At 44.5% G+C, this 19,710-nt stretch overlaps 1 protein-coding gene across 8 annotated transcripts in view; it reads left to right on the forward strand.

Moving 5' to 3' along the window:
- UNC5D (unc-5 netrin receptor D) overlaps positions 1–19,710 on the forward strand; it is a 466,349-nt gene that overhangs the window by 284,666 nt on the left and 161,973 nt on the right. For all 8 annotated transcript variants that reach the window (XM_087814164.1, XM_087814166.1, XM_087814165.1 and 5 more), the window contains exon 4: positions 1,830–1,933. In XM_087814164.1, the coding sequence (XP_087670290.1) occupies positions 1,830–1,933 (104 nt within the window). The remainder of the gene's footprint in view (positions 1–1,829; positions 1,934–19,710) is intronic.

The following is a 19,710-nucleotide window of genomic DNA, read 5'->3' on the forward strand; positions in this document are numbered from 1 at the left end:
AACAAAGTAAACATGGAAAAGAAAAAAAAATGGCAAACACACCAAACAAAATTTACCACACAAAAAAACCACTACTTTTTCCATTAGCAAACGGATGTCACATGTAAGTCACTCACTCCCTATGACAGACTAATTTCTGTATGGTTCTGATAAATAAGCAAGTCACGTAGAAGAGGGGTTTTTGACTCAAAGATCTTTTGTAGGGAGAGCAAAGGAGAATTTGTGGTAAGATTGTGGAGGAAACGTGAGATTATTTTTATCCCAGCGTTACTCAACAGCCCCTTCATTCACAGTTTTGTCATAGTTATGTGACCTTCCTCACTCTTGGAGTCAGAAATTCTGAATCATAAAGGCTGTAACAATATGCGGATCTCCAACAGTACACTCGCTTTACCATTTGGGGGGCAACAGAGAAATAGGAGGATGGTCCCTGCCATCTGTCTGCACCGCAAGTCTTTTTAGGATCTTTTGCCTCGTATATACTTGTGCAGATCTCTGAATATATAGCACCACTGACAGAAGACATCGGCTGCCTCTGGGAGGGAGAACATTAAGAGTAAAATTCCAAAGCAAGTGAGCACAAGGATTGCTGTGCTTGTTGTACAGCGAGTGCTTTTGACTTGCTAAAAGCAAGTTTAATGTATTTATGAAATTTATAAAGATGTAACTGATTCTGGAGCTCTGCTCTTTACAGGGAACATATTTCATGTTATTGTAAGCACCGAAGAAAATTAAATCAATAAATCCACAGCCTGTAATTTGAGATACTCGATTGAAGAAAAATGCGTTGTCGGGGCGGGAGGGGGAGTCATTTGCATGGAGAGGGCGCTTGTAAAACTGCCTGCGCACTCCTGTCCCAGGCTTTGGAGTGACTGCAAGAATTTAGCTGGTGCTGTAAAATTATTAAAGTGTCATTATGACACCTCCAAGGAAGCAAAGGTCAGGTCCCCCTGTTGTTAATGAAGCACCTGCTCAAGTGGAAAGCCATGCAAATGAAGCTCTTTCTGAACTGCCCACGCGTCCCTTTCCCGAGAAAGCTTTGCTGGTGCGAGGCCAGGCCTAGCTGTCCCGAAGCTCGGTGAATTTCCCCTGTCACTGGCAGAGATGCTCTGTGACCACTGGCCAGCCAATTAACCTCTCCAGGCATCTCCCTTCCATGTGTAAAAAGGTTAACAGTGCAGCTTGTTTGCAAAGTGCCTGGAGCCCTCCGTGAAGGGCACTACACAGATACCCAGCATTCGTGTTTGAACAGAGGGCACTGCGTTTTTTAATTATGTGTTTGGTTGGCTAGATTATAGATTTTGCTGTGGTTCAATGTGGCCCCTTCTCCCTGGTTACAAATAAAAGACTAATAGGTAATGCCACTCTATTATCATCTTCTAGAGCCCCCTAGAGGGTTAAGGGAATGGCAGAGGTTACAGATTAATAATGTATTCTTTCGTTAATAAAAAAAAAAATGTCTCACATGCATCTCAGCTGCATAATAGCTGTGGATGGCAATTTATTAGGCCAAGTGTTTCATCTGTTGCTAAGCAGATAATGCTGGCAAAGACTCATGAAATGATGAGTTTTGTTTTTTCCGGCTCCCCAGTAAATCTTTTACCCTCTCATCAATATAGAGCATTAAGCACAGTTTTGTCAAGGTTTATTTCAAATGCGCTGGTGCATATTTGGGGAAAATGAATCTCTCATTCTTGAACTCCTGAAACAATGACTTTCTGTGCGTATCTAGGTCTTGACAGTAAGCTGCCTATTTTATTGTATTTGGAGCAAATGTGAATAATTCCGGCCCTTGAGCCAAGTGTCATATATCTCCCACTTCTTTGCAGATTTACGGAAGAATTTCGAACAAGACCCGCAGGGAAGGGAGGTTCCCATCGAAGGCATGATCGTGCTGCACTGCCGTCCACCCGAGGGAGTCCCTGCTGCCGAGGTAAGACAGACGCCTGGGACCAGGATGGAGTCCAGCCTGAAGTAAAAGCCTGTGTCTGGCATTCTTGCCGTCTGGACCCAAATGATAAAGATGGTGAAGAAAGTGTGAAGGAAATAAGTTGGAGGAGTATATTGTCTCTCGTCTACTTTCTTGTTGACACTAAGCTCTTGCTAGGCAGCCTGGGTGGGATTGGGACTGTGTTCTTGCTTTTGGTGGCCTCCGATTATGTCGGTGGCACTCTGTCCTCAGTCAGTCCCCTGGGGCACTCTGAGATGCACATGGCTCATGGATCCATCTGAACTTTAACGAGCAAGGTCATGTGCGTGCATGCCCAGGGAAGGAGGTGAGCCTTTCAGTGGTGTTTGCAAGTGCTCCTTCGTCATTTGCTTACGGAACCCTCGGGGAGCGTTTACTATGTTTTGGGCGCTGTGCAGACGCGATGTAAGAGGCGATGAAGCCACTGCGGCCTGTTAGCCTTTCTTCACAGTGAGGTGTCTAGAATCCAGAGTCACTGTGGTTTTATTTTTTGCATGTTTTCTAGCACTTCGGCCATATTCTTAGAATATAATTGTGAGGAATAGGACCCTACTGTCATCGGGAGGCTTCCTAAACCTTCCAGTCACTATTAAAGATGCTCTGAGAGGCCAGTAGTGCAGCTATTGAGGCAGTGTTGGCGGAGGCGGCGGTGACACAGAAATACAAGGGGCGCTTAGTAGAATTGCAAGTTTATAAACACGGGACTGAGCTGAGCATTACACAGTTGTGGCTTTTCTCTGGGAAGCTAGGAGACTGTCCTTGGAGCTCTGGTTTATTCACTGAGAAGAAGAGGTATTTAAAACAACCAAATAAACCGAAGAAAACAACAGGAGCCTCTGCTCCATGGTTTAGCTAAAGTTGCTGTGGGATTTCGGGAGCTTTAAGCTAAAAGCTCTCCTGGGAGTTGAACAGACAAAAGAGCAAAAAAAATAAAGGGGAGCGAAAAGACACACACACTGGCATATTTAGACAGAAAACGTGCTGGGCGGACACCGTGCAAAGTTCTTATGGTTCAGGGAAATGAAGCAAACGGACTTGAAAATTAAAGCGAATATTCCATGCATGATATGACATAATTAGAAAGGAGAATGGTTGTTTTTTTAGATTTTTATTTAACAATATTTGATTTTTTTTCTTCGCCGCCGCTTCGTTCTTTCTAAAGCGTGCCCCCGTCCCTGAGCAGGCGATAGGCAGCAGGGCATGGGGTGCGCAGCTGAGCGCGCCAGTCTCATTCAGGGCACCCTAAGCGCTCCTGGGAGCCTAAGTTGGGCATCAGTAGTTCACTACAGTCTCAAAATCCCAATTTCCAAATGCTTCATGCATCAAACGTCTTACCTATGTAGTAACGGCTGTGCGAACAGCCAGGCTTCCTTCCAAGCCTGTGCCGGGTCACTGCTGTCAACTCCGGCAGAGAAACGGGGAGGAAGGTCATGTTTTTATTAGCCATCTGCCTGTGGAACGTACCATTCTCACATGTCTAGCAATCAATTTTTATAGCTGGAAGAGAACTTTGATATTTACCTGGCACAGCCTTTGCATTTTAAAGGCAGGAAAACTGATGCTCAGATCAATGACCCACCAAAGGTCTTGCAGCCTTTTAAGGGCTAACTGTGTTTAAAATCTTTAAACAGTTCCTCAAAGCTCTCAGGGTAAAAGTATCTGTTCCCTTGGTGCCTTATGTGGCCTGACATAATCTGGCCTCTGTTACCTCTGACCTCATCTTCTGCTACCTGCAGCCGACCTCCCCATAGCTACACTGGTCTCCTCACTCCGCAGGTGTGCTAGCCATGCTTATACCCCAGGGCCTTTGCACATGATGGGCCCTCTGCTAGAATGCTCTTCCCTCCTTTAGGCTTGCTCAAATATCACCTGCTCGTTGAGGCGTACTCTGGACAACCTATTGAAAGTGTCACTAACCCACCCCCTACATATACTTTCCAGCTTCCTTCTCTGCTTTATATTTTCTCCTTAGCTCTTATCACAAACATACCACTGTATTTACTTTGCTTATTTTCTGTCTACTCCACTAGAATTTAAGCTTTGCAAGGGACATTTTTGTTTATTTTTTTCTATCGCTGTATCTCCAGAAAATAAGCTACTGCTTCTCATATCCAGGCGCTCAATAAATATGTGTTGACTATGAATGAAAACTAGTTTTCTCTATTGATGAATATTTGAGGTTATACCAGGGTCTCTCCCAGACAAAGCTGTGAACCCATTAGACCATGGTTGTTTTCCTCCCATTCCGGTACTAGCAAGTGTTTAAGACATTCTCTACCTGCTCTTTGAAGACATAAAGAAAGAAAGAAATAAGCAAAAGAGAGAGAACAAAGGAAAGAAGTATAAAGGGTGTACAGTCTGGTAAGATAATAGCCAAAAGGGAAAATATACCTTGGTGTGTAAATGCATCCATAAATGTGCATACATGCACACACCCATAGCCACACCCCTGCACGCGTGTGCGCACACACACACACACACACACACACACACACACACACTGAAGCAGCTTTCTGGAGACTGTAGGGGATTATGAATTACAGGACTTCAGGGCTCTGAGGGCCATGGTTGGTAGAGGGGATCCTGCGGGGATGTCGACTAACCTCTGGGAAGTAAGCAGCATTCCTGTCTGTTCAACTACTTGGGAAAGGCTGAACTTGGCTTAAAGCTTGGAAACAGCGCTTACACGTCCCTCCACATTTCCTGCCCCTGTTCTTGAAGGCAAATGTGTTCCCCCTGTTCACTCCACTCATTTTCCATCTTCAGTAGCTTCTGAGGGTGCTTTTCAGCTGTTAGCGCAGGAGCAGAACAGGAGGTGAAAGCTTCCAGTGGCCACACAAACCAGTGCCAGTGAAAAGATATTTGGGAAAGCTGTTGAACAGGGGAGAGAGAACACAGTACAGACGTATCAGAGAGAAAGTCTATTTTCTTTTCTGGTGCCTACCCTCCTGCCAAATTTCCAAACTGTAGGGATTCACTTTCTTTATCAGTTACCTAGGGCTGCTGTGACAAATCACTACAAACTAGATAGCCTAACACAATCCAAAATGTGTTCTCTCACAGTCCCCCGGAAGTCAGGAATGAAGAAGCAGGCAGGGCTGGTTCATCCCGGGGCTCGGGAGGCAGTTTTGTCCATGCCTCTCTCTCAGCTTCGGTGGTGGTCAGCAGTACGTGGAGGGGGCGCTGTTTGCCTCAGCGCACATTCCATTCTCCCTTTGACATCATATCACCCTTTCTCTTTAATCATGTGTAAGATTTAGGAATAAATTTCAGAGTCAGGCTGGCTAAAATTAAAGAGGGCCATTCTCAGGAGCAACTGGAGCTGGAAGATGGTTTAAAAACACAAATTCTGAGCCGAGAGGGGGAAAAAAGCTATGTTTTCTACGTTTTATATTATAGATGGGTATGGAGAGTGTTTCACCTACATTGTGGAATGGGCTGTTGTGGGGCCCTAACAAGCATTTATAGCATCGTCTTAATGCAGGCAAGCATCCCAGTTCCGAACATGGGAGTTATTTTGGAATTTCACTTATTTATGAGTTGGTACTACCTATATCTTAGACCAGTATTTACAGCTCCTTCAGTTTCAGCAATAGCTTATACAGTAGTTATTACCACCGACATCTGTGTTGTGGAAGGGAAGGCAGAATGAGAGCAGAAAGCTGAGAGAGAGGATAGGGAAGGAAAGTGCCAACATTCATAATGGTTGGGGTCTTCCTGGGGAGAGATGTCTGCCAATGCCTGTCATGTGGTCTTCAGCTCTCAAAAAGTGTATCTTTGAGATTACTGTCTTCAGTCATGTGAGGACCCTACAGTTAATGACTTTTGGGTATGACAGTAATGGGGCACTGTGTTTGGAAATTGATCAGTTATGTAATTGTCCCTGTGATCAGTTATCTTCCCTGAGCAGGCCATGTTCCACCCTCTCCACTGCACGACTTGGTTCCCTTTCTGCCCACCTCCTGTGGGGCCCAAGGGGTCATCCCTGGAAAGGGTTGTGGCCGGCAGGGCAGTTGGTTTTGTCCTGCAGTGGCAGAGGAGGCCTCCTACTTGGCGCATTGAAAGGCGTGTAGGGGGCAAGTCCAAGTCTTGTTTTCACAAGACATATACAATGGTCTTCTCACTGTAAGACAGAACTTTCTTGGCAACTAACTCATCTACTTGAGAAGGTAGTTTGTATAAGAATACAGCTATCATTTATGGAATACCCCCATGTGCCAGGTACTCTGTTAAGTGGTTTCTGTATGTTATTTCATTTATTTGCAAGAGAGTGCTATGAGATTCTAGAAAACTATCAGTGTTTTCACATCCATCTTACAGGCACTGTTCAAGCTCTCAGATCACTAGGAAGCCAATCAAACCTTAAAGCTTGGATCATTCCTTTCTCTAATAGTTTCTGTTTGCTTTTATTGAGATTATGGGTTTAGTTAGTTTCCTCAAGGCTTTTTGAAGCTTGGGAGCCACAGTCCAGTGATAATATATATGTTTGTTATGATGCCTGACAGTCCAACCTTAGGAATATATATTTTTGGATTAAAATCCCTTCTCACTAATATGCTAATCCTAAACGTGCTATACATTCTGTTTCTTTATTGGAAATAGATGATCTCGTGATAAAACTCAGAATCAAGAATTGAGAGTAGAGGCTTTGGGGGTTGAGGGGGAGACAGGGAGTCTGCAGCAGGACATCTGTGGAGCCTCTGTGGTGCCAAGGGCCAGGCACCTGGTTGTGATGCTATCTGAGGAGATAGGATGCCTAAAGTTATAAGCAGGAGGCCATGGAGGAGAAGGAAAGGGGCCCTATAAAGGGAAGGTGAGAGGGCTAAGGGTAATCTCGACCTCAATACAATGTTTTTGCATTTGGTCATGGCCCTGACATACCTCGCTGTCGTGAAGAGCCCGAGATATATTCTGATAAATGTATACTAATGTCTATCCCAGGGTTCTCTTTCCTGGTGTACATCAGTGAGGTAGGGAAATGGTAGAAACGGAACTGGGGATTGTTCCTGTGACACTATGAGGGGAAAGTGTGAAATGAGGAGCCAAACAGACTAGCACTTAGACATGCCGACCTCTGGCGATTTACTAGCCACCCTGGACCTCAAATACCTGTTCGAGAAATGAGAACAATGCTTTCCTCGTAAGATTGCTGAGGCAGAGGAAACAACCCCAAGAACAGACATTTAGCATAGTCCCAATGCCAGGAAAACAGTAGAGATTGCTGTGATTTCTCTTCTTCCGCTTCTCCTTTTCTAAAGTTTCACGAACCTTTAATTCCCAAGGAAAGATGCAGGGCTCTGTTATGGTTGGGGAACCAGACTAAAACTGAAACTCCTGCAATATCTAATGTCTTCAGCCCCATGAGGAATAGGTTGCTGCTAAGACCATCCCTCCTTCACGCTGGGCTGCCCATGAGCTCTGCTCCACTAGCTGGTGTATTCTGTTCTTGCCCTTCAGTTTCATCAAGGGACAAAGACACTTACTGAAGCTTCCTGCGTCCCATTGTGATAATCTAGCGCAGGGGGAACATAAATGGTTATTGACAGAAGCTGATGACTGTCCACGTCTCTGCACCTTTCTTATCCCATTAAAGAATCTTATGAATGGTAGTATTGTTAAAACACTTTTCGAAAAATGGTGCATGAACTTGAGGATTCTCACCAGGCTCATTTAGATACTGGTTGTTCACGCACTTTTTCCAAACTACCTGAAATGTGAATGAATGATAACTCTAGCTTTTCTAAAGTCCATGAGCTCATCCTACAACGAGATGTACTGGAACCTATTTGCCACTACAGGTACTTTTAACCTTCACCTTGGGGCAGTTCTAACTAAAGATAGCAACTTTAGTGTTTGACACTTGTTGTTTAGCTAAAACCAATTTGCTCCTTTCAAAACAATTCATTATCCCACACTGCACTATTTTATACTCCCCAATTAAATGGAAAATCTATCTTTCATAAAAGTTAGAAATTATGTCCAATGAAAATCCGACATTTTAATGGTTTTCCACAGATTAAAATTGTAGAGTTCTCAATAAACCCTGATTTACTGATGTTGGCTATAAAATGGTTATTGCTGTTAATAAAGCCTGTAAATCTTAACAGGTTATATTTGCCTTGGACAATAAAACTTTCCATAAAGGCTTAGTGTCTAAGGCTAATTCTGCTCACCTCAAGGTAAACAGCCTCCCTAGAATACTTCAGGGTCTTTGAGAATTAAGGCCCCAGAGCTAAGGCACTGACATATCCTAGCCTTGAGCCTCTACATGTCAGGCACTGTTCTTGTTTTTATCTCACCAAGGAGTCAAGACCAAGCCAGAATTAGAAAACTCAGAGAGGTCATGGATCTGAATCAATGCAGTGTAGGTAAGGAAAAGGTCCCCCTCTTTCTGCTGGCCCCCACACAAGTGTTGTTATTGCTGTATCACTGGGTCAGAATGCTTATATAACAGGGGGGAAGGTTCCAGAAGTGGCATGAAAGAATGTATTTTCTATTTTATAAAGTGTGCCAAGGTCATACAAGTGTTAAAAGCCAAATTATTGGGGAAGAGGGCGGTGCAGAGTTGAGGGAACAGAGATCATTTCCCTTCTAGATGTTCTTGTGGAAATCAAAGTGTTTTTAAGAAGCTCTATTAATCTTGGTAGACTTGGTGGACGTTGTCATGATTCTGATGTGTAGGTAATTTCTTTGTAAATCTCACCTCCTGAAGCAAAAGCCAAAAAATGCTCTTCTCTTTGTTTCTGTAGTTCAGTCCCACTAGTCAGGTGTTTTCGCACAAGATAGGATGGAGAAGTGAGCAGTGGAAGGTGGTGTTTGTGCAGAAATCCTTCTCTGGAGAGGACTGTGGTGGAGATGCCAGCTCTTGGTGGCAGCAGGGAGAACATGCAGCTCTCCCAAGTCTCATGATTGTGAAGCATGGTGTGTTTCTTGAATTGCTGGGGTGCTGCTAAGCAACTGTCCTCTTCCCTATGGTGTCACTGGATGTTGTTTCTGGCTGCTTTGCTGCTGGGTCTGGCCCTTTGGTCTCTTGGAGGTTTGGGGCACTACTTTTTAATAAAGTCCTTTCCTGCATAAATAAGCCAGAGCAGAGCTTGTGTGCAGTGAAGGATCCTGCCCATTACAGTGCCTGTACCATGTCTTCCTACTTCAGGATGCCTTCGACCAATATCTAAAAGTGGCCATTGGAACAAAGCCAGTCACTATGAGCTACAGGCCATTTGTGGCATATTAATCTGTTTTTCTTTATCTGTAAAATATGGAAGGAGACTAGAGAGCTCCTAAGGCTCTTTTCATCTCTCTAATTCATTCGTGATATATGAACAGTACGATCTGCATACTATCTATTACTTATTTTAATAATTCCTCCCAGACTGGTGCCAGACAGTTTTCAGGTCAGATGTCCTTTGCCTGTCTTCCCTGGGAGGGTATTCTTGATGAAAGGTTCATTTGTTTCAAATGTGTTCATTGGCATAAAACCCAGGAGAGAATCTTATGACATTGAACTGTTTAATACAAGAATCACTCAACTATTGTGTTTAACCTCAATCAAACAGACTATGAAATGAGGATTTTATTTAAAAAATAAGACTCTTAATAATTCACTAGGGTAATGTTAAGTGAGGTGCCCAAGTTCTGAAGCAGCGGACCTCAGGTATAAATAATTAATCTAATTTGGTGTAGCCAAAGCCAAGAGAATGTCTAATAGTCCAGATAAACTTTGCCTTGAGGAGACTGACAATGAGGACCTTTGCAGAAATCCACATTTCATTAGGATGTATAATATTCTAATAGAAACCTAATGGACTCTTAAGAAAAGAGAATATTGAATTGCTTAAATACTAGTAATTAAGTACCAGGAAATTACTTCTCTAAAAACATTTCTGCAAAAAAATTTGCTATCGTAAGGGAGATGGGAATTGAGGTTAATATAAGTTATTTAAAAAGTGAATGTCTACAGCCCAAATACCATCATCATTAATACTGGTCCTTAAGTAAATCTTATTAATGTGCTGACTTTTATCACATCCATATCTCGGAGTAGCTCTATTTCGTCACTGAGGAAGAAAAGGGTTGAAAATATCTGAAGTTCCTGATTTGTATTTGTTTTCCTTTTTCTTCCTGTTCTATATGCCTGGAGGGGGTGAAACATGGAAGAAAGAATGACAGCAGTCCCCCCTTTTATGCTGTTGTATTTTCTGTCGTTTCGGTTATCCATGGTCAACCAGGGGTTACAACTATTAAATGGGAAATTCCGGAGATAAACAATTTTTACCTTTCAAATTGCGTGGCACTGTATCTGATCACGTAGGCGCTGTGTCGCCTTGCATCATCGCAAGAAGAGTACCGTACCATGAGATATTTTGAGAGAGAGAGTACATTCACATAGTTCTACTACAGTATCTTGTTATAATTGTTCTATTTTATTATGACTTATTGTTAGTCTCTTATGGTGCCTAATTTATAAATTTAACTTTATCATAATAGGTATGTATGTATAGAAAAAAAACCCATAGTATATATAAGATTTGGGACTATCTGTGGTTTCAGGCATCCACTGAGGGTCTTAGAATGTATGCCCCACAGATAGGGGGGACTACTGTACACTTTGTAAAGCAAGGGTAGAGGCCCCAGGTGAGATTAGTAAGGTTGCTTAGTTGCTGGTCTTGCCTCCCCTTTACTTTTCCTCTGTACTCTACTTGGCCAGCTCCACGCCCTCAGCCTTGTCTCTTCCCAAGCTCTGCTTTCTGACTGTTACTCACAGCCCTATCTCTGTCCTATTTCTCCTTGCTTGTTCCTTGACCTCCATCTGTCTGTGCTTTACACAGTCTTGGAGGATCTGTTTAAACCCAGCCTGTCTTTGACTACTTCCAGGGCCATCCCAACGGGCGCTGACCTCTCTTTCTTAGAAATAACTAATTCCATGGCTGTGGACCGCTCAGAAAAGGCAACATTCTCTACATCCCTATAAACTCTGATTTTGCTGTGAACTTTTTTGTTTGTTTTCTTTTTCCCTTCCTCTTGTATTTAACTTTCTAGGACTGTACGTCATATTTTCTCAAGGTGATTTCCCTTCAGGATAGGAAATGCAAATTGTACTTTCCGGTATCCTTTCCCACCCCCCTTAGCAGATAATGCAAATGCACGTGGGAATATAGTAGGTATCTGGGAAGCATTTGTAACTTAGTGGATGAATATTTACAAAAATCGCTGTGAGTACACATAATAATAAACTCTTAAGTTTAAATGAGCACTTTGAAATTTACAAAGACTTTCACATATATTGACTCAGTTGATCCTTAAAGCTACCACTTATGGGTAAGCAAATATAGCGATGTCTGTTTTATAGAATCATTTATTTCATATATATATATTGATGGAGAAACTGCTGTATAGCTAACATTTATTCCATACGTACTCTATGCCAGGTACTGTTCACTGAAACCGCCCAACAACCGTCTCAGGTGGGTGCTGATAATATGCTAGTTTTGTAAACAAGGAAGCAGAGGCACGGGCAAGTTAAGTAGCTTACTGTGGGTGCAGTTACTGAACGATTGAGGATTGAGTCAGTAATTGAGCCAAGGCAGCCTGGATTCCGAGCCTCCACCCAAGGAGGCCTGCGTGCCGGGCGCTGCATGCGGAGCCCACGCGCAGGGAGGCCGCCTGCCCGCCCTCCCCTGGCCCCCGCCCCGCTTCACACCCGCTCAGCCGCGAGGCACAGGGCAAGGGAACGGCGTGCAAACACGGGCCTGAGTGTGAGCACAGGCAGGCGGACTCCTCTCCTGTGCTTTGCTCGCTCAGCCTCTGATTCTGGGTCGGAGCCCCGCTGCTCCTCAAGGGCAGCTAAACCCCACTATTCCGTGACGCTGGGACCTGCATTGTTTCCAGTTCTGGAGATTGTCTGGCAGAGTCGCTCAGTGCCAGTGGGGACTTGGAGCAGACTTCCATGGTGGAGAGACATTGTTAACAGACCATCTCTTTATCATCCTCTCTCCCCCTCCTCTTGCTTTTTCCTGGCAGGAAATTGCACCCTTTTTTCTCTCAAAAACGTAACATTGTCATATTGTGCTTAAGGCTTCTCAGATTGGGAGAAGATGCAAATGGATGGAAACGGGAGGCAGTTGGGAGGGAAAATTAGAAGGCTGGCCATCAATCCATCAGTAGTAAAAACGTCCAGAGAAACCCATCAGAAGAGGAAGCGTATCGGTTCTAACCGAGCATAAGGAAGGCGTAGAGCGATTTCTCTGTCCTGGGCCTTCTTGCACAGTTTAGCGGCAATAAGCAATCTTTATATCTTGAATTATGCAGGAGTAAGCGCAGTCTGGGAGGCCTCCCCACGAAGAGCCGCGGTTCTGTGCTTCAGCAGGAATGCTCGTGGGCAGGCGTCGCAGACCCCGCCCCAGTCCTGCTGAGGCTGCAGGGCTGCCGTGCTTCTGGGAAGCACGCCACACACCAGCCCCGTTCTCTTAGCGACTGTGGACTGCCTTTGTTTTTTAAGCAGAACTTAATCGAACAAAACAACCAGAATCACTACAATAACGGCTTCTCCTGGTAATCCTTTGCCATGATTCCCAGATCCTAACTGCTCTCTCTATAGTCTGTTTGGGCATAAATGCCACCCTCTGTAATGGCTCTTAGCTAACTGTGGGCAACTAGAAAGTACACCAGCACCACAGGTGATTTTTCACATCACCGCTAGTAAAATAGAGCGTGTCTATTTCTCCTTCGTTGGGTAGTTTAGAGACCCGCAGAAAAAGCACCTGCCTACAGGTACGATTGAGATACACCCAGCTGATCTTATTGCCATTTAGCCTCCGTTCCAGAGTCTATGGCCTCTTTCATTGTGCTGCGCAGCTCTCAAGCTTCTCCAATCTATAAAAATCCTAAGGAGCTGTGATCTTCACTTGGAGCCACCTTGGATTCAGCGCAGTAAGTACACTGAGTGAAAGAGTGACTTATTGAAACTCCCAGAGCTGGGGTTTGGATAAATCGCTGTGGCTTCTACACCACGGATTGCAGGCACGCCACCCCGGCTTACCAGCTGCACAGCCACACATAACTCAGATTCACTCGGTGAGAGCAGTTAAGCTTCCAAGAAAAACATCCAACATTCTGAGCCGAACAGCTGATAATCCCCTGCTGTGGTGATTTTTGATTTAAATATAACTGAATCTCTCTTGGCTCTGACTTAACTGAGTTGGAACTGTTCTTTTAATTGTTGATTCAGTATTGGCTTACGGATCTGGCTGTCAAGTCTCCCAACAGATTCTCTCTGTAGATGTGTTTATTAATCGTATATGATATTCCTCATCCTGCACGGACTGCCAGCACCGGCCCTTGCTAGTGACAAGTGATGGTTTAAACCTTGATTTCTGTGTGCAGGAGGAGTCAGACTGGCGGTTCAGGGCCTGGCTCACCAGTATCGTTGGGAGATCACCTTCAGAAGGCAGCCATGGCATTCCCCCTGCCAGGAAAGGAAGGAAAAGATCTGTGTCATGCCACCGGAGTGTAACAGGAGCATCACTCGGGTGCATCGGTTACCTGTGCGGCTAGGTGCTCAGTTGACTCTTCCCTTTCAACATGGTCATCTATGTACAATAGTCCCCCCTTAGTCGCGGTTTTGCTTTCTGTGGTTTCACCCGCGGTCAACCCCTGTCTGAAAATATTAAATGGAATCATCCCTTTGTCCAGCGTATCTACCCTTTAGATGCTCCCGTCGTTAGTCTATTAGTCACTTAGTAGACATCTTGGTGTCCCACTAGCACAGTGCTGTGGTCAGGTCACCCTTATTTTATTTAGTAGTGTCCCTGAAGTAAAAAAGTAGTGAGACTGTAATCCGGACATGCCTAAGAGAAGCCATGAGGTACTTCTTTTAAGTGAAAAGTCATGTGTGTGGAGGCAAAAATATGCAGTATATGTGGTTTGGTACTAGCTGTGGTTTTAGGCACCCACTGGGGCTCTTGGGACATATTGTATCCCCTGCAGATAAGGAAGTACTTAGTTATAATATCTGGGCATATTTAGAGGAGTAACATGTCATGTGGATATGAACATTGAACGTTTGCCTGGAAAAATATATGTCCTTCCTGATAGCCAGAGACCTCACATTTTCATTTTTATTAAATCATTCAAATAATAAGCAATATGAACTGTTGCTATAGAGGGGGCTATCTAATGATAGATGAGGGAAAACGGAAAACAAAGCTAATGGAAAGCAAATAACTCAAAGTAGATGTGAGCTGACAAATGCTGGATTTTTTTTGGTGTGTTTTTTATTTTTTGTGTTACAGTGAGTATATTTATTTTGGAAACTATCAATTCAACTTTTTAAATTTCTCTGTATGTCTTTATTTACTTGTTTATTGATGTATTGAGGTGACATTGGTTCATAAGATCATGTAGGTTTTGCCCAGCTGTAGTGGCTCAGCAGTTGAGCATCGACCTAGGATCCAGGAGATCGTAGTTCAGCTCCTGGTCAGGACACATCCCTGGGTTGCGGCTCTGTACCCGGTGAGGGGCGTGCAGGAGGCAGCCGATCAATGACTCTCTCATCATTGATGGTTTTATCTTTCCCTCTCTCCCTTCCTCTCTCTGAAATCAATAAAGATGTATTTTTAAAAAATCACATACGTTTTAAGTGTACAATTCTATGATACATGATCTGTATATTGCATTGTGTGCCCACCACCCAAAGTCAAATCATCTTCCATCACCATATATTTGATCCCCTTTGCCCTTTGCTGCCCCCAGCCCCTTCCCTCTGGTAACCACCACACTGTTGTCTGTATCTATGAGTTCAATTTTGTATCCTCTATATGAGCGAAATCAGTTTTTTTTTTTAGCTTTTTCTGACTGACTTATTTCGCTTAGCATAATATTCTCACGGTTCATCCATGTTGCCTCAAATGGCAGTATTTCATCTTTTCTAATGGCTGAGTAGTATTCCATTGTATATATGTACCATATCTTTTTTACCCAATTACCTATCGAATGACACTTCAGTTTTTTTAAATGTCTTGGCCACCGTGAATAATGCTGCAATAGAGGTACATATATCTTTGCAAATAAATGTTTTTTTTTATTTTATGGGTTGTGTTTATGTGTCATTTTCATTCAATATTTTGATCTGTCCAGATGATAGAATCTTCGTGAAGCATCATTAGTCAGTTACCATATATTGAGGACCCCATGCCAGGCCCTCTGCTGGGCACTTACCACATGTCCTCCTATTTCATTCTTTCAGCTCAGTTAGGTACTATTGTTATTTTCACTTTACAAGTATGGAAATTGAGTCTTAGGTTAAGTATCTTCCCCAAAGTCTCTCAGACAGTAAGGGGCCTATTTTTCTTTGATTTCCAAGCCTGAATCATGAGACCTCCTTGCAGGGTCTCTTGTTAGTGACCATAAGCCTTGCGCTTGGTAAGCAGGGAAGGAGGGATTCTAGCAGGACTGCATCTGTTCTGGCACACGACCCACTCACGATGCAGGGTCAGCTTTGTTGTGCCTGATAGCAGAGCGTCACTACAAGACAGTCGTGGACCTTGCCTGGTGTAATACAGCTTTAATCTCTTACGACTTTAACAGATGGCTTCTCTGCCTCAAGGCGTACAGCAGTAAATGAGACATGGTCTCAATTCCAGACAAGCTCAAGCATCAAATAAATGAAATAAATATGTAAATAACTATTTAAAACAAAGCATGCCGTAATAACGATAACAACAGTAATACAGAAGGAACATGGCTATTTCCGTTGGCCAGAGTAGTCAACCAAGACTCTGCAGAATATCATTCCCATGTAGGCATTTGAAAGATGAATAAGAGAGTTTTGGGTGGAAAGTTACACAGAACACTCAGGCCCAAGGTCAGCGTGGTCAGAGCACACAGGCATGAAACAGCAGGGTCGGCCAGGAAATACAGTTAGTTTCATTTTGAGAGCCTAAGGAACCAATGGGAAAGTCGCCAGAGTAGCGACTCTAAGCGGGGTGGGCAGGGTGACATCACAGGAAGCCTTGTTTACCATCCTGAAAAAGTTTTGCTCCCAGGTGATGGGGAGCTTCTGAAGGGTGTGAATTGGAGAAGTGGGATGCCAGATTTATTTGTCTGCCTGCTTTTCCAATGTCCATATTATTTTCTAGTTCAAGGGCCTACTACTTAGATTGCAACAGGGAAACCAGTAGGAAGTTTTAAATATTTATTTTTTTATGCCATCACTGAAACTAAGAACTATCGATTTATTTTTTTAAATTTGTTTTTATTGTTGAAAATATTACAGATGCCCCCCCCCCCCCCCCCCGTTGACCTCTTCTACCCCACTCCCCTCCCCTCCTCAGGCAAGAACTCTTTATTTGTAACTAATTTTTAACTTGTAGAAAAGTCTCAAGAACCAGAATAAGAAAGCCACGGCAGAAGCCTCCTTTCAGTCGTACGCCGCCAGATGCTGGGACGACCACCCCTGCCTCCATCACCCCAGCGAGAAGCAAGCCTGTCTTTTCAAGGCCGCTTGTCTTCTCTGTTGCAGAGGCCACTCAGCGCCGGCTGGAGGAAGTATAGACGATATAGACGTTTATGTTCACCGGCCTTGATGTTGCTGCCGCTAAGCGGCGTGGCCTCCACTCACCCCATTTACCCTGCGCAGCTCACCTAACGGGCGCCCTTCTCTCCCCTGATTCAGAACAAAGGCGGCAGCTGCAGAGAGGGGTCAAAGATCTTGATGTCATTAGGTGCCCCCGCGCCAGCCCTTCGCCTCTGTGTTCAGCGTGGACTTCCCCACTACTTGACAAAACCTTTGAAGGCTTCCTCTGCCTCCTTTGTACTCGCTCCACATTTTCCTTAAAATGTGCTGAGATCTTTCTCTTCACCAGTGACTCTGAGCCCATTAGAGGCCTGTGGAAAGCTCTGGCTTTTTGGGCTATACGCCGAGCTGCTTGAGTGTTTCACTAAAGCCTGGGTCCGGGGCAGACAAAGGACGGGCGGTGTTGTCATTATTGTTGCCACGAGGCAGGATCCTTTCATCCAGACAATGTAGATAGCCTCTCAAGGGTTCTTTGGCCAGGCAGTCCTGGTAAGAGCTTTTGTTTTCTCCCAAATCACCTCTGTGATTCATCGATTCATCGTGTGGAGTGTCTCCGCTCGCCCTACCCTCTCCCCATTGTCTCAGTTCCCTTTGCCTCCGCATTTCCCTGTGCGCGTTTGTTCAGTCAGGCTTCTTTAATCAGGCCTCCTTCACGCTACCGTGGCTTACCTTATCTGCGGCGCTTCAAGTGCAGGGACCATCACTCCTTTCATTTGCCTGCTTTGAAGTCTGAAATTTTGCTCTAAATCACTTCTGTACCTGGGTCTAATCATGCTCTTATTACTGGGTTTCCTGGCTTATATTGCTTTCCTGGCTCCCAGAAGTGACTACAGATCCATGAGGCAATTGAGGACAGATTCTATCAAAGAGAATCCCTTCCCTTTACTGCTCCTGGCCAGTCAATACTTAACTCAGACTTGAAGGAGCAGAAGACAGAGCAGGGGTTCTCAGCCTCAACGCTGTTGACATCTGAGGCCCGGTGCCCCTTCGTGGTGGGGGCTCTCCTGCTTGATGTAGGATGATTTAGGAGCACCCTTGGCCTCTTCCCTTTAGAAGATAGTAGCACCTCTACCCTCACACCTCCAATTGCGACAGCCAAAAATGTCTCCAAATATTGCCAACTATCACCCCTCGTTGAGAATCCTGAAGGCAGAGACTTTGCTGGTGAGCAGTTTAGAATCTCACTGCAATGCTGTACATTGTATCTAATACAGTGGCTGCCACATAGCAGGTTCTCAATAATTTTCTTGTTGAATTAAGCCCAGCGCCAATAGTCGGTTGTTACCATAAGCCCTCTGGCCTGTGATTACATTGTAGGCAGTGGACACCGTGCCACATTCGTCTCCCTGTAGCCAGCCCTTAGAAGAGCACCTGGCACGTACTAGGCGCCCAGACGATGCATGTTGAGGGGATTCTTAAATGAAAAGAAGGCAATATAAAAACCTCCAACGAAAATGATTATGTTCGATGTTGCTGATTAAGGAAGGAGTTACATGTACTGGGTGGGCATGGGCTCAGGACAGTAAAGAATGCAATACGTTTGTAGACGATGATAAAAATAAAGAAATTGGCGTGAGGAGCGCAGTGAGTCAGAAGGCGCCTGCTCTCCTCCCCAAGGAGTGGCCATTGTCTGCATTCTACCTCTGCTTCTCAGAGGGCCCAAAGCGCTTCATGTGGCCGGAACCACACATTGCGTAGACGAGCCTTAAACTGGTGGGTCCAAAAGGCACACGATGGCGGAGTCATGTCAGGACACCGCCATGCAGAGGAAGTAGAGACCTGCTGAACCATATCGGAGCCTTAGCTGGTGCACAGTAGGGAGTACAACCTATTTTTGGAACATGTACCTCAGTCTCCACTAGGGTGGTCCCTTCAAACCCAAGATGTACGCTCTTGCATCCCAGCTCCGCTTGACCTGACTGGAGGACACGGGACGTGTTGAGAGCAGGAGACCTGCGTTTCAGATCCCCTTCTCAACCTCGTACCTAGGAAAGTTCCAGCCCACTGGTATTTCTTTAAGTGGAGTTATTTCTTTTTCTGTTTGAAAAGTGAGGGCGGGGGAGACAATCTTTAGGGGGCCCCATAAAATCTAACAGAGGCTTTATTTACTAGAAGCAGATTATTCAAGACAATGGACCTTGCAGACAGGTAGAGTTCAATCCAAGTACCTCCTTTTATTAGCTGTTTGATGTTGGACAGATTCTATAACGTTTTTTAACTTCAGGGTCCTCATCTGCAAAGTGGGATAATAATGCCTCATAAAGATGATGTGAAGATTAATTGAAATGGGATTATATCTAGCCCGGCCGGGCGTGGCTCAGTGGTTGAGCGTCAGCCTAGGATCCAGGAGATCGTAGTTCGATTTACGGTCAGGGCACATGCCCAGGTTGTGAGCTTGATGCCGGTCAGGGGCGTGCAGGAGGCAGCCGATCAATGACTCTCTCATCATTGATGTTTCTCTGTCTCTCTCCCTCTCCTTTCCTCTCTCTGAAATCAATAAAGATATATTTTAAAAAATAATAATAATAATAAAAAGGGATTATATCTTTATAACATTTATCTTAATTCCTAACTCATAGCCCAGCAGATGGTGGTTGATTGCTAGTAGTGGTAGTATTAAGCCCTTTGACGCTTTGTTTCTCTGCTTTACTGTACCACTGGCACGTTTGGGGACCTGGTTCTCACATTGTAACTAATAGGTTGTTGCCTCCAGGTCATGTTGGGATCTGCACTTACTGTTCTCTCTTCCTGGAACAATTTGGTCCAACAATAGTGATCTCTTTGGTTTTAGGGATGTCGCAACTGTTGGAGCCATGTTTTCTCAGTGACAAACGCATTTACTTTCAAAGTAAAACAATGAAGAATGGGAACAACTTGATTTTGTCATAGCAAGTGCTCTGTACCAGTCGAGGTGGAAGGTCTAGAATCAATATGACTAATGGATCTAAGCTCCCAGTGATAGAGTCAGCAACAAGGATGAATGATTGCTTCCCCCCTGCCTCTGGGATGGTAATCTCTCCCCACTGTCTGATCTGCGACAGTCGTGGCCGAGTTCTCCACGGCGGCTGTCAGACGATCACAAGCCAAGTCTGGGAAGCACTTGGTCAATACATCCAGAGCGTCAAGCTTTGAGTCATTTTTATGTTTATTTGTTCCCCTTATTACTTTC

Source organism: Miniopterus natalensis, chromosome 2 (genome assembly GCF_054644295.1).
Source record: "Miniopterus natalensis isolate mMinNat1 chromosome 2, mMinNat1.hap1, whole genome shotgun sequence".
NCBI lineage: Eukaryota > Metazoa > Chordata > Mammalia > Chiroptera > Miniopteridae > Miniopterus > Miniopterus natalensis.